At 45.9% G+C, this 14,787-nt stretch overlaps 1 protein-coding gene and 1 long non-coding RNA gene across 15 annotated transcripts in view; one reads left to right on the forward strand and one right to left on the reverse strand.

Annotated features, from left to right (window-relative positions):
* The window catches only part of Frmd4a (FERM domain containing 4A), a 596,394-nt gene that overhangs the window by 457,178 nt on the left and 124,429 nt on the right, over positions 1-14,787 (forward strand). For all 12 annotated transcript variants that reach the window (XM_006497439.4, NM_001347086.1, NM_172475.3 and 9 more), the window contains one exon: positions 9,213-9,305. In XM_006497439.4, the coding sequence (XP_006497502.1) occupies positions 9,213-9,305 (93 nt within the window). The remainder of the gene's footprint in view (positions 1-9,212; positions 9,306-14,787) is intronic.
* The window catches only part of Gm39751, a 44,769-nt gene that overhangs the window by 5,930 nt on the left and 24,052 nt on the right, over positions 1-14,787 (reverse strand). For all 3 annotated transcript variants that reach the window (XR_865941.3, XR_865940.3, XR_865939.3), the window contains one exon: positions 996-1,083. This is a non-coding gene — a long non-coding RNA (predicted gene, 39751). The remainder of the gene's footprint in view (positions 1-995; positions 1,084-14,787) is intronic.

A 14,787-nucleotide genomic window follows, 5' to 3' on the forward strand; every position in this document is an offset into this window, starting at 1 on the left:
AAGCTAGGCATGTGCACAGAAACAAATTGCAGACATGAACATTTTACAGGTAGACATTTTGAAGCTAGCATTAAAAGCATACAAACATTTGAAATGACAATAAAAAAGTATCCTGTTTTGTTAGGCACAGTGAGTGGCACAGGGCTAACAAAGTCTCAGGGCTTTAATCTCAGGGGGCAGCAGTGGGAGGATCCTACAGCGTTCCAGGACAGCCCAGCTACCTAGAGAGACCCTGTCTCAAAAACAAAAACAAACACATAAAACCTAACAGCAATAATGATTTCTTAGCAAACAGGATCTGCTGTAGAACCTTACGGTACTCTGGCAAGTTTTTGCCTTCCCTGGATACAGAATGTGAACAGGTTGGCAGAAGCCAGCATACTTAAATAAAATTTTAACTCATTTTAATTCTGCACACTCCTTTTTAGACAAAGATTTGCAGTAGTCTATCATAGAATAAAGTACTGATTTGATTTTCTTAGGCTGTATCTATAAGCCTACAAAATATATGTTCATATCACCTCCTCAGAGACAAACTGACCTCTTGGGCTCACTGTCTCTCCAACTTAACCTGTTTGGCAGTGAGAAACCTTAGCTCAAGAAATATGGTTGGGGACTGGAGAAGTAGCTCAGCAGTTAAGAGTGTTTGCTGTTCTTCCAAAGGAACTAAGCTTGGTTCCCAGCACCCACAGAGGGGGACTGACAACCATCAGTAACTGCAGCTGGCCTCAGATGGGGATGATCTGGCCTCTACAGACACCCACACATACATGCACATGAAAGTAATAAATAAAGATATCAAACTTTCCAAAAGAAAGAAGAAAGGTGAGCAGTGACTGAGTAACAAAACAACAAAACCCAAGCTATCCTGACTCCCACATGCACACACACACATGCACACCTGTACACACACATGTGCACCTCACATAAAAGTGACTTTTGGAGCAGTGGTGTGGACAGAAGCAGAGGCAAGGGCAAAGCCCGAGCTTACTTACAAAAGGAGTAGGGTCAGTCCTGGGGCTGCAGCCCATAGGGCACCGAGGTAGAAGGCAGTCTTGCTGGTCTTCTCTGGTCTAGACGGACCTGCACCAGCAGACCAGGAGAGATGCAGGCAGGTAATAAAGAAGAAATGCTTTAAATAGCACATGTGTAGAAAGAAAAACTGACTTTCATGAACACAAGCATTCTCTCCCGTCCCTGCTGAGAATCCCCAGAAGCATGATCCCCTAATTACTCTCCATGCCGCCACTGATTGGAAGGAAACTGTAAGTCTCAACTAATCACAGCCCCATTGTTCCCATTTCCCAAGTTAGTTTATTCCATTCAAGAAGACTATGAACTCTGGACAGTCCCAGTTAGACTTCCCGGAGTCAACAGGAGTCAAAGAACTTGCATGTTATCTTAGGCCAGAGAGGAAGAAGCCTATATGCTGAGGATGACAGACCACAGCCCTGAGAGCCAAGAGCAATTGATTAGACGGATGAAAAGGGGAAAGGAGGACACAAAAGCCACACCTCAGAGGCAGGAGGGGCACACCCCAGAGTCTGATGGCCATCCTATAAGCCTTTGTGGGAGCTGAGCTCTCTGGAGTCTCTGCTGGCCTGAGAGCCTGCCTGCCTGGGTGTCTGTGCATTCATTCATGTAACGCACATGTACAGAAGGCCCTCTTGAGAGGAGCATCGTGCTCCCCATAGCAGGAACTCCCAACCATCCTTCTGGCTGGTCTTGAGACTGCACAGGCCCCTAACACCTCCTCCCATATCTGAGTGTGAGGCCATCTCCAGCCATAGCACCAGTAGCCGGCCACCATCATGAAAAAGAGTTGGGCCACCTGTTGGTCACTGAATGCGAGCTGGCAGGTATGTCTGGTGCACTAGGGGACTTACAGCAGGTGTCAGTCCTAGAGAAAGTCAAGCCTCTGAGAGACAGGCCAACTGGACAAGGGCCAGGGTGACTTAGGGGACAGTCCTTGGTGGCCTGATAATACCTGGGCCTACATACATCTCTGGGCCTCTCTGGTAATCGGAACATTTCTCCTTTCCATTTTAAGAAAGGGAAGCACTAAGGTCGCCCCTTGGACTTGTGCCTGGTGGTGCTCTGGGTCTGTGATTCCTAGGTCCAGAAGCATGAGCTTGGCTTTTGCTCTGCTTCTCCATGCCAAGAAGTGCTAACACGACAGTCCCCTGCATGTGTGTGTGTGTGTGTGTGTGTGTGTGTATACGCACAAGTACACACATGCAGCTGCTGATAATCAAACCCAGGACCTCAAGTATCATAACCACAGAGCCACATCCTCATCTCAAAAGGAAACATTTTAATAACTGTGTTCAAATTGAGTAAGTATGTTCCCAAGGTGTTTTTGTTCACATGAGTGTGCACCCACTATACTCTGTTTTACCCACACACAGACACACGTGCATTTGTACTAGCACGCACACACACACACACATCAAAAATGTCTAAATTTTAAAGCACTATTTAAAGATCAAATTTCTCCCAGGGCCTATGCTTCAGAAAGTCTCTAGGTTGTCCAAACTGCCCTCCTTTGCCCAGTCTATCACAAATGGGAACAGTGAAAGATGAATGCCCTCCTTATTTGGACAGAGTGAGTGCAAGTTGAAAGTGACTAAGTGCAATTGAATCCTAAAGGAAATTCCGTGGGACCTGGTGACATTTGAGTAGAGCCTATGGCTTAGGTCATCCAGCAGTGGCCTTGCATCATGGCTCTGCTGAGTTCTCCAGAGTTTGCCAGATGCTGCCGAGGGAAGCTGGGCGGCGGGTGAAGGGAGGCTGTGAGATCTTTGCAGCTCTTCTATAATTATTTCCAAATTAAAAGCCTCAAAACAAAGTAACAACGGAGAAGGAAGAAGTGGGATCAACACTGCAGACTGGTTACGAGCAGCATTCAGTATTCTCAGTCCTGAAGTTTTACACTGTGGGCTGTGGTACTTTATAAATAAATACCAATTATTGGGGGAATAGAGAAGCTTCCAATACCCCACCCCCTTTCTCTGAGGGTTCCATCTAGGCCCCACAAAACGTCATTGCCAGAATTCACACTGACAGGATGGCGGACAACCTATAACCTGAGAGCCCCACATTTTGCTGGATCCCCCTGCTGCCCAGGAAGGGCCGATGCCGACCCTTGAACTTGTCCCCGAGTGCGTGACCTGATCTGTTGGTGATTCCTGTGTCCACAAACACTAGCCAGCTTTCCTCTGCCTTTCCATACCCCACACTTACAGAGTGGCTTGGAACTTACAGCCACTCTGCAGGTCTGAGCCCTGCCTGATTTGAACTGAAAATAGGCAGGTTAACATGTGCTACCACAAGCTGCCACAGACCAATGACAACATTAGTGTGTGTGTGTGTGTGTGTGTGTGTGTGTGTGTGTGTGTGTGTGTATGTGTGTGTGTGTGTGTGTGTTTGCCTGCATTTGTATATGTGCAGCACATGCATGCTGTATCCACAGAGGTCAGAAGAGAGGGTATCGACTCTCCTAGAATAGCGGCTCTCAACCTGCAGGTCCTGACCCCTTTGGGGTCACATATCAGATATTTACATTACGATTCATTACAGTAGTAAATTACAATTATGAAGTAGCAATGAAATAATTTTATGGCTGGGAGTCACGTTAACATGAGGAACTGTATTAAAGGGCCGCAGCATTAAGAACGTTGAGAACCACTGCCCTAGAAGGACTGGCATTGCAGATCGTTTGAACCACCGTGTAGGTGCTGAAAACCAAACCTCGGCCCTCTGCAAGAGCAACGCATACTCTTAACCACTTAGCCATCTCCGCAGCCCCTTAGAATGCTTATTGACTTGTGGCTGGAGCCAGGGTTCCTGTCCAGCTTGGCCACATAGTGGAAGGACCCAAGACACTTTAAACTGACTTTTTTGTCCTTGTTTTGTTTTTTCCGTCAAAGATCCTCCATTGGTTCTGATATAGCCAAGTCCAGAAGTCCTGTTTCAGGGCCGGGAATGTCTTTATGTTCCCTTGACCCAGATCTAAGAACAACTGATTCCACTAGAACTTACAGTAAGGGACATATCCCAGGGACCTGAGACACTGTACAGAGGCTACCTTCCTGAAACATGGTAGAGGGGCTACTTCTGAAGGGCCCAGTCCTACAGAACCAAAGCTGCAGGATCTCCACGACACAGGGCAGCAGCAGGATATCTTGGGGGGAGTCCCAGTGAGGATCCAGTATTGATAATAAATAAATCTTAAATAAATATTTATATGAAAACATTTGTGGGAGAGAAGGCATGTAAATTTAAAATTTACAAATTTAAGGGGGCCATTTCTAACAGGTTGAGGATCAAGGCCTGCCAAGTTCAGATTTAGTCTTCCCTTCTCTATAGGGAATAAAACCGGGGGAGGGGGGGTGGGCGCAAAGGTCAGTTGTGTAGCTTGAGTACTTTCCTAGTGTGCTGAGGACCATGGGCTTGTGCAGCACCACAAAGAGAAACCCAAACAAACAAATAGCATAAATGAAATTTTCATTTATCCAACTGGCATCCATTTAGAGAGTCTTTCCTTATATTTTATTTCTTAAATACTTATAGTGTTAATTTAATTCCCAAATTTTAATATCTAAGTTAACAGCTAGTAGAAGACAAAGGATCCTCTCTTAAAAACCAAACACTAAATAACTTCAGCCAAAATAAGCAGTCGGCAGACCACAAGCTGAGGCAATGATTGTTATTGCAACTAACATTTGTCTCCTGTCCCCAGTTTTATGAATTGCCCCTCAGATGGTATAACTGAATATCCATATTGTTTAGGAATGTTTAGACGTTAGCCATTATTGCACACGTAGTTAGAATGTATTTCACATGCCAGTTAAGAAAATGAGGGGTTCACACAGATCGTTTCACCACATGACCCCTTGAAGTTTGTTAAGAATTTACATTCCATCTCTTCCACAAATGCTTGCACATAAGAGTTTTGCTTAAGTTTTAGAGGGATTGCATGCACTCTGGGACCACAGTCATGTTTAAGAACACAAAGGCAGTCACTTGAGGATTATTTCTTTCAGCTTCTTGTATCACATGTGTGTGCATGTGTGTATGTATCTCCTTTGAGTCAGGTCTTATTGGCCTGGAGCTAACCAGTTAGGCAAGTATGGAGAGCTAGGAATCCCCAGGGATCCAACTATTTCAGGCTCCCAAAAACAGGGCTTTCAAAAGCAGCCCATCACACCTATTTCCTCCTCTTCCTCCTCCTGCTCCTCCTCCTGCTCCTCCTCCTGCTCCTGCTCCTCCACCACCTTCTCCTTTTACTTTCTATTACTTCTTTGTGAATTTCACATCATGCATCTCAGTCCTACTCATCCCCCCCCCCCCGTGCTCCTCCATATCTGCCCTCCCCCTTGCAACCCTCCCCCAAAGAAAACAAAACAAAATCTCAACAACAAAAAAAAAAAGTGCGGAGTGTCATGGTGTGTCACCATGTGTCACACAGTATACCCTTTGTCCACACATCTTCACTTGTGACTGTTCATTGCGGTGAGTCACTGGTCTGGTTCGAGACCTCTGACTTACTTCTATGACTATCAATACTGGATCCTCGCCAGGACTCCTCTCAGGACATCCTGTTATTGCCCTGTGTCATGGATCAGCCCCTTCAGAAGTTCATAGATGGAGTAGATGTTGGGGTGGGTCAACTCAAAGCCCTGGATCTGGGCTTCGGGATAGCTGAGTTGGCCAGCCCACCAGCTCTCCTGTTCTCATACCCTCATGGATCTGGGCTTGGGGGTAGCTGAGCTGGTCAGCCCACCAGCTCTCCTGTTCTCATACCCTCATGGATCTGGGCTTGTGGGTAGCTGAGTTGGCCAGCCCACCAGCTCTCCTGTTCTCATACCCTCATGGATCTGGGCTTGGGGGTAGCTGAGCTAGCCAGCCCACCAGCTCTCCTGTTCTCACACCCTCAGGGCCAGCTCCTCTGAGGTACCCACACACCTACCTTCTTATGTGGATGTTTGTGTGGCAAGCATTTTATCGATTAAGCCATCTCCTAGTGCCTACGTTGCAATTAATTGACTTGCTTGATACAGGCCCAGGAGTCCAATTTACCTAAATAATGAATGTCTTGTTGGCAATTCACCTGTGACATACTGCCACACATGCTGGTTCATAAAGTGTGCCCTAGCCTTCCCTGTTCTATGTCCTTTCTTACACAGAGCACATGGCATTGGCTGAGGCATCCACAAAGAGTCTAGTTGAAGCCACAAGTTTATCTAGCATTTAAAAACCATCGGAGTTCAAAAGCAATTTCTTATCTTGGGAGTGAGACCCAGCAGCATTAGGTCTGGGAACATAATTTACTTAAACTGGGCTCAGGGGTTCCGCTCATTAACTCCTAGACAGCAAGACAGAGAGAGTGAGTGGCTGTAGCCTACCATGCCTGGGCTGTCATACTTGCTTCTGGGAACTTGACATTTAGTGGTCTTGACAGCCTCTGAGCCGAGCACTCCACTGTCACATACCACGGCAAACAACAGCACCTTATGTCGAGTGACCAGAAATGCGTTGGAGCGTAACTTTAGATGTGTGTAGCTCACACAGATGAGGAAGGACGGTGCTGCTCGGGAAGGCACTCAGTGTGAATGACGAGCCTGGCTCTTAGACTGGGTGAGCAGGATGGATGCCTCCAGAGGACCTCATACCCGGGGCAGGAGCATCGGCTGTGCCTGATGACAGTCACTAAATCTATAAGAAAATGGGTCTCAGAGCAGCGGGGAAAGCTCAGTGGATCAAGTGCTTGCTCAGCCAGCGTGAGAACCAAAATTGACATCCCCAGAACCCAAATGAAAGCTCTACAGGCGTGAGGACTCGCTTTATGCCCCACCCTTAGGAGGCAGAGACAGGGGAAGCTGACTACCGTGACTAGCTGGAATCAGCCAGCCCTGACTCTGTTTCAATAAAGCAGAAGGTCTTCCAGAAGGACATCAACTTTTAGCATGTAATATACACACATGAATGTGTATCCATACACGTGTGAGCTCAAGCGCAGGCATGAGAATACATACACACAGAGAATATGGATCATTGACAGCCTCCGAGCCACACTCCACTGTCACAAACCACAGCAAACAACAGCACCTTATGTTGAGTGACCAGAAACGCACTGGAGTGTATGTCCACACAAGTGGACATACTGTAAAATTAATACGCTTGTTTTCTTACAACAACAAAATTGTTTAGTGTCTGCTGTCAGACACAGAAAATGCAGAAATGACTGGCCTTTGGCACCGATCGGTCCCACGCTTATATTTTAGGAGTAGCTAAAATTTCACAATATATAGGAGATATTGCAAACAAATCTAAGAGAGATGTCTCATGGAAGTGCAAACATCAAGACCAGGTTCAGATCCTCAGGTCGCATGTAAATGCTGAGCTGCTGGCAAGGCTTGAGGGGTGGAGACGTTCGCTGAAGCAAGCTGACTAGTTAACCTAGGCAAATTACTGAGCTCTGGGTTCAAGTGAGTGTCCCTGTTGCAATATGTATAGAGGACAGTGACCAGGGAAGACACTGGACATCACCCACACATGAACATGCCAACACATGAACCCACACATGAACATGCATTTGTACTGCATACGTGTGCACTCTACACTTTCTAACACACACACATACACACATATGCATACACATACACATATGCAAAAAAAAGACATTTAGAAGGAGCCTAACAGTGGAGCAAACAATTTTGTGTTAATAAAAAAGGAAGGGCAGACTCTACTGGAATCAGTAGCCTCTGGTTTCTAATATACCTTCTCAAGCACACATCCTGCGTGACTCTCTCTCTGTCTGGGTATGAGGTATTCCTAGGCCATCCTTGGTGAACTTGTTTACTTAGGAATCCAGGATATCAAATGTCCCCACATTCTCCCATTTGATGAGCTCCCAGCCCCACCTCTACCCTTCCACGCCTATAATAACTTCAGGCTCTGGGAATGGGTCAGTCTGTGAAGTGCAATAACAGATATCATGGAGTGTGTTTATAATCCCAACACAGTGGAGGCGGAGACAGCAGGGGCCCTGAGGTAGCTCACCATTCGTTCTGCCTGATGGTTGAAGACTAGATGAAGTAGTCAGAGGGACGCCATTCCCCCAGGAGCAGGATCTCCCACAGGACAATCCCACCTCCTCTCTCTCTGCCCCTACCCATCACTATACATTGGTTTCTAGTCAACCCATTACCAGATAAGTATCAAAGGAAAGCAGGACATTGTGGTATATAGGAGGTGGAGACAGGAAGTCAGGTGACGTCATCATGGACTATGTCATACACGTGAGGCCAGTCTGGGTGAGACCCTCATTTTTGTTTTCCAATACCAATATTCAGCTAACGACATAGCTACCCCTTCTAAAACATTTCCCTATGGATATATCTCCTGCAACATCCCTCTCCCCAAACCTGTTTTCAGGAGCTAAAGATTAGTTTGTGTTTTCTAGAGTTTTACATAAATAGAATCGTGTCATCTATACACTTCTTAAACTCTTTCATTTAAAACTTCTTCATTCAACTCACTTATTTTCAGGCTCACCCAGATATACCACCTACAGTGATAGCGTTGCTGCATAGGATTCCATATGGGGATTGTGCCTTCATTCATTCATTCATTCATTCATTCATTTAATCTGCTGCTGGTAAACCCTGGAATTGTTTTAAGTTTGGGCCATCCTAGTGTCTCTCCATATACAGTGTCTGTGAACTCTTGTGTGAGAGACTATGTAGACAAATGCTTCCTTTTGTGTGGAAGAAAGTTGAGTGCCTAGAAACAGAATCATGGTTTGATCCTGTGCAGGGTTACGGTTAAAAAACCTGTGGTTCATGTGGTATCTCAGCTGCTTCCGGTAGGACGATGTGAGGATTGTTGGCATGTTATTAAAGTGTGTCGAGTCCTATAGGAAAAGCACACAGCCCAGAGCCGTAGAAAGGGAACGCAGGCCAAGGGAGCGAGCTGCGGCTATAGGAAGCAGTTAGCACCTCTCATCTTAAGGCTGTGCCTCCTATCCTGTCCCCGCCAGAGAACACTTCTCTCGAGAACTCTCCCCCCAGACAATTCCTGTGTGTTCCTCCAATACTGGAACCCCAGGAAGGATTCCCACGATCCAGTGGGTTCTGCCTGTGGAGGCCCTCATCTCCAAACCCCTGCACAATCCAACAACCTAACCAGCCTGTCTCTCCTTTCTCCAGGGGACACTTGAATTGGCTCCAGCTCGATCGGAGAGTCCTGGAGCATGACTTCCCCAAAAAGTCTGGGCCGGTGGTTCTGTACTTCTGTGTCAGGTAGGTACCCCTGGGACACCTCCCTGCTTCCATCTCCTTGTTCTTCATCAGAAGAGTCTAGAAGGATGAAGAGACTAAAAGGAAAGTGCAGACTGAGTGTGTCTTGGTCTGTGATTAAGGATAAAAGTCATAGCACAGCTGTATTCCAAGAAGAGGAAAACTCCCCGTATGGTTGTTCTGGGTCCAGCAGTGTGTTAGGTGGTCACAGACTGTCACACAGACTGTGTGAAGGCTCGTGTGCCAAATGAAGATAAAGCTTTATTTTAGGGAAGAGGATGGAGAGAGTCATATATCTCAGAGTAAACTGAGTCTTGTATTGTGTAGTGAGTCTTGATATTCTTTTCAATGCCACTTAAAGCTCTATATTAAGTCTCTGTGGTTTTTGTTTCTGTCACAAATGCCACTGAAATTCCTTGAAATATATAGAATTTATCTCAAATAGGACTGATTGAAATGTCCCTTCTGACAAGGGAGGACAAAGTATCAAAGATGTCAGAGGAGTGAGGAGATAGCTCAGTGGATAAAACACTTGCAGACTTTGTGTGTGTGTGTGTGTGTGTGTGTGTGTGTGTGTGTGTGTGTGTAGAGTTAGGTGGACATAGAACTTGCCTACAGTCCCAGTCCTCAAGAGGCTGAGACAGGGAGTCCCTCAGGCATATTGGCTAGTTAGACTTGCTAATTCTGAGATCAGCAAGAGTCTGTCTTATTAAATAAATTAGAGAGCAATCAAGAAAGACACCCAGGGTCAATCTCTGGTCTCCACATGCTTATGGACACTTGCAAACATATGTACACACACCATCCACAAAAAAGAAAAATACGATACGCATATGTCATATGACACTTTTTGAAAATTTCATTGTTTTGTGTATGTATAAGCATATACATGCCACTGCACGCATGTGGAAGTTAGAGGACAACCTCTTGGAGCTGATTCTCTTCTTCCATCTTTATCTAGTTTCCAGAGCCCAAACTTTAGTCTTCAGGCATAGGTGACAAGTGCCACTAAGAGGTGGAACCATCTCACCTGCTCCTAGTATAGATCTTTTAGGGGTCTAACCTTTTCACTGTCTTCTGAAGACCCCAGAATTGATCACTTCTGTTTGCAAATAGGCTTAGAAGCCTAAAGGAGAATCAGAATGCAAATAAGCAGCAGAGTCAGGAGCTAGTGCTTCCAGACACATCAGCTCTGAGCACCCACCCAGCCATGGACCCCCTAAAAGCACTCTTTCTAAAACAGTCACCAGTACTGGAGAGGAACTAGGGGCTTTGTTTTGATTTATTTATTTTTCTCCTGGTTCTGAGGCTTGAACCCAGGGCCTTGAGTGTACTAATGACTATACTACGTCCTTGGTCTTCAAATGAGAATGGCTCTTTGCCAACTCCTCAGACCCTGCTCTTCTTAAATACACTCACAGAAAGCAGAAGTGGGGGTGCAGAGGGCTTGCAGGCCATTCCTCCCTGAAGAGCAGGGTCAGGGTTGCAGTTCAGATGTAACAGTCCTGCCTCCGCAAACAGCATCCCCCAAGTCTCAAGTAAAGAGCTAAAGGGTCCATTTAACAGGCTGAAGTGTGCGTCTTTACCTCAGCTGCCGGAGTAAATTTCAGCTTGCAGTTAATGCCTTTCTGATTTGCTTAACAGCTGCAGGAATATCAGAGCTAATCTCAGCCATTTCCATTACTGATGGGAATGATCTCAGTGCCATATTCTCTCTAATGGTGTCTCAGATGAATGGGGAATAACCTTATAAAACAAAGCTAACAATTCCAGAGAGAGGGGATGGTTGGATCAGGACACACTTGGTTCATTAACTTATCATCGTAGGTGGAGGCACAGACTTGGCCACATGGTCGGCTCCCCTTCCTTAAGCAGCTTTTTTTCTAAAACCATAATTGAGATTTTATTGTTTATGCTGAGAGTTGGTACAAAGACATTGCAATTTAGGTGCAATTTATTATTGTAGTTTTATCATTGTGCATGAATGTGTGTGTGTGTGTGTGCGCGTGCGCGCGCGCGCATGCATGCATGTATGTGTGCATGTGTATGTGCATATGTGAACATGTGTGAACATGTGTGTGTGAGGTGTGTGTGCTTGCATGCTTATGTGTCACAGTGCAGATATGGAGGGCAGAGGACTTTGCAGTCTTTTCTCTCCTTCCACCTCTGCATGGATTCTGGGATCAAACTCGGGTTGTCAGGCGTGATTGACACGGCAGACTCTTTCCTCACAGAGCCATCTTGCCGGCCCAATCTGTGTGCAATTGTTAACATATGTACTGGAAATCTGTGTGTTGTGATTCGCTTTGAAATAATTATTCTAACAACTTTGCCTCTTCAAATCTGGAGGAAATTTTCCCCCAAAGAGGCATTCTGGTACAAAGATGCTGAGGTCTGTAGGTCTGACCAACTTGCAGTTTGATGACACATAGATATGTGTTTGAATTGTCACTCTTCCAATTACCTTAGCAAAATCATTAGAAAACTAAACTGGCAGAAGCCTCACAGTTCTGACTGGGCAACACTCAAGGAGCAGTGTAGAAGGAGTATTTAACATGTTCGAGACCTACTCAGTGCACAACCAGGACCCCAAACTGTCATTTGAGATGCTTTACATTGTAAACTATGAAACTGACCCCCACCCCTAGAATGGTAAACTCACCCCCAGTATAGAATTATTTTTTTTACTGAGCCAAATAATAAATAATTAGTAAATGATTTTATCTCTGAAAAAATGTATGGTGGGACGTGAAGGTTGCACACCTTTAATCCCAGCGCTAGGGAGGCAGGGGCGGGGAGTCTCTGTGGGTTCGAAGCCAACTTGGTTTACACAGAGTTCTAGGGTAGCTAAGGTTATATGGTATGATCTTTCTCAAAGGAAAAAAATCTGTATGGCTCTGGAGATAGCTCAGTCAATAAAGGGGTTACAGGAGCTCAGTTAGAACCCGAGTTCCTTTTGAAAGAGCTGAGCATGGTAGCAAGTGCCTGGAATCCTAGCACTAGTGAGAAAGAAACGGAAGAATCATGGGATTGCCAGCCAGCCAGCCAGCCTAGCTTACATGATGAGTTCCAGACCAGTGAGAGATCTGCCTTCAAAAACCAAAGTGGGCCACTCCAAAGGAGTGACATTGGAAGGTGATCTCAGGCCTCTACACACGCATGCATGTACATGTATGAACATTTGAACACACATACACACCAAGTCATTTACACTTTAAAACTGAGGTGAGGTGAAGGTCTCTCACTCTTTAAGCACTGTTCCTTTTCTTGGTGCTTTTTGTCAGTATTATTGAAGAAGAATAAAAACAAAAAGCAAGCAAGCACCAGGCTTGGCCACATGCCAAATGTTGGTACAGATGCCAGCTGTGTGTAGGTTTGGGGATTTAAACCCTGGCAGCAAAGCATTGAGTATTGAGGTCTCTTCAGGTGTACATGTTTTTCAGGGCACCCAAACCCAGTGACAGGGGAACCGGGAATGTTCAATAGTTGCTAGCTATAGCAAGAACTAGAAACCAGACTGGCCAATGCCTGCATGGCACCTACTTCTGCTCTGCAGCAGGAAATGACACCCCGGCCTACTGTACTTTCAGTTGGCCTTATGGAGAATCTCAGGGAATGCTCATTAGAGGAAAATCCCCAGTGTGGTGGTGCATACATGTAATCCTAGCACTGCAGAAGCTAAGGCAGGGGGTTCAAAGCCATTCTGTCGCAGAAAAATAATTCCGTTGGTAGGGGTGCTCAGTGGGTAAACAGCTTTCTGAGCAAGCACAAAGGGCTGAATTCAGACCCCAGCACCCCTGAAAAAACTCAATGTGACTGAGATCTGAGGAGGTGGGGCAGACGGAGAGGTTCCTGAGGACTCATAGCTGAAATGGCAAGTACTGGGTTCAGTGAGAGACTATCTCAAAAACAAAGCAGAAAGGTGATTGAGAAAGACACTTGGCAGTGACCTCAGGTCTGTACAAGAGCTCACACAGGTAAATATATACATGGGGGTATGCACACATGTGCACATATAAACCTACATGCAGATAATTTTTTTTGATCTCCAAATTCCATTTACGATCAAACATTGCCTACTCTCTATTTCTTTATTTCTTTAATTGTGTGTGTGTGTGTGTGTGTGTGTGTGTGTGTATGCACCAAGTGCCCGGGGAGACCAGAAGGTGGCTTTGGACCCCTTTGATCTGGAGTTACAGGCAGTTGTGAGCTACCTGGGATGGGTACTGAGAAGCAAACCTGGGTTCTCTGTGAAGTCAAGCACAGCTCATGAATTCTTGCCTGCTCTTTCTCTGTACGAGTTAGACAACAGATAGTCTTTCCTTTCCAGCTCCTGCCCTTTCCAGAAGGTGGCAATTTTCTGAGTTTAGTGTTTTCCTAAACACAGCCTCACCTGAGTGCTTTGAGCTCATCAGGTCCAAAGCATTTGTAACTGGGCCGCCCGTTCTCTTTTCTCCCCTAACCTCCTGCTTCCGTGGTTCTGTGGTTCTGTGATGCTGTTGTTCATCCTCTTGTGTGGACTGCACGTCCTGAGCTCTCCCCTGATCCTCTTCCTGTTTGTAAGTCCATGGATTCTCCAATGCAAAGCCTCTCTCTACCCTTTTCTCTCCTGTTTCCTCCCTGAACTCAGCCCCTTATGTGCTGTCACATCAACTCCTGCATCAGTGTCTCCAGGTAGCTGTCATCCAGGTCCTGGCCGCAGGAGTCTAGTACACTCTGATCTGAGCCTCCCTTTTCAGCTTGCCCAAGCAGCACCCGAACAAACTGCTCATTTATTTTCTCCAAGAGAGAAGGCAGATTCTCCACCGCAGTGAGCTAGCTTCACAGAAGAGCTCTGTCTAGAATTTGCTGCTTCTCTAATGATGTCCCCTTTTGCTGGAAGAAGATGCTGTCCCTTATGATTTGTCCGAGAAAACAAAAGCCAACGTGAATGAATGCACTCCATCAACCTACCTCCTTCCCTACCGACTTGATTATATCAGCTTCATCTTTGTAGACCCCGTGTCCGTCTACTGTACACATATAAACACACATATAAACATGCATATGTACAACACCTACACATACACACAAACATACACACATGCAAAACATACAGATAAATGCACATAAATATGATACAATCACCACATACACATATCATATTCAAAGTCACACAAATACATATTCATGTACACACATCCTTCAGAAGACTTGCTTCATCCTCTTGAAGTCACTCTTCCCTTTTCGTTCAATAATACCAAAGCTGCAGCAAGCACTTAGGTTCCAGCTGTCCCCCTGCCTCAGAGCTCTTCACTGCTCGGCTACTTCATCCTGGCTTCATCCTCATTAGGGGCACATCTTCTCTCACTGCCTGAAGGAAGTCCTCTCCCATGGTGCACCCAGCCATTGCTCTTTCTCTGCTCCCTCCCTCATGACGTGTGTCACTGCTTTCTCAGCTTGTAGCCGTCCGCCCCTCTGACATGGCCCTCTGTGGCCCTGGCTG

The sequence above is a fragment of the Mus musculus genome, chromosome 2, assembly GCF_000001635.26.
Source record: "Mus musculus strain C57BL/6J chromosome 2, GRCm38.p6 C57BL/6J".
In the NCBI taxonomy this organism is placed as follows: Eukaryota; Metazoa; Chordata; class Mammalia; order Rodentia; family Muridae; genus Mus; species Mus musculus.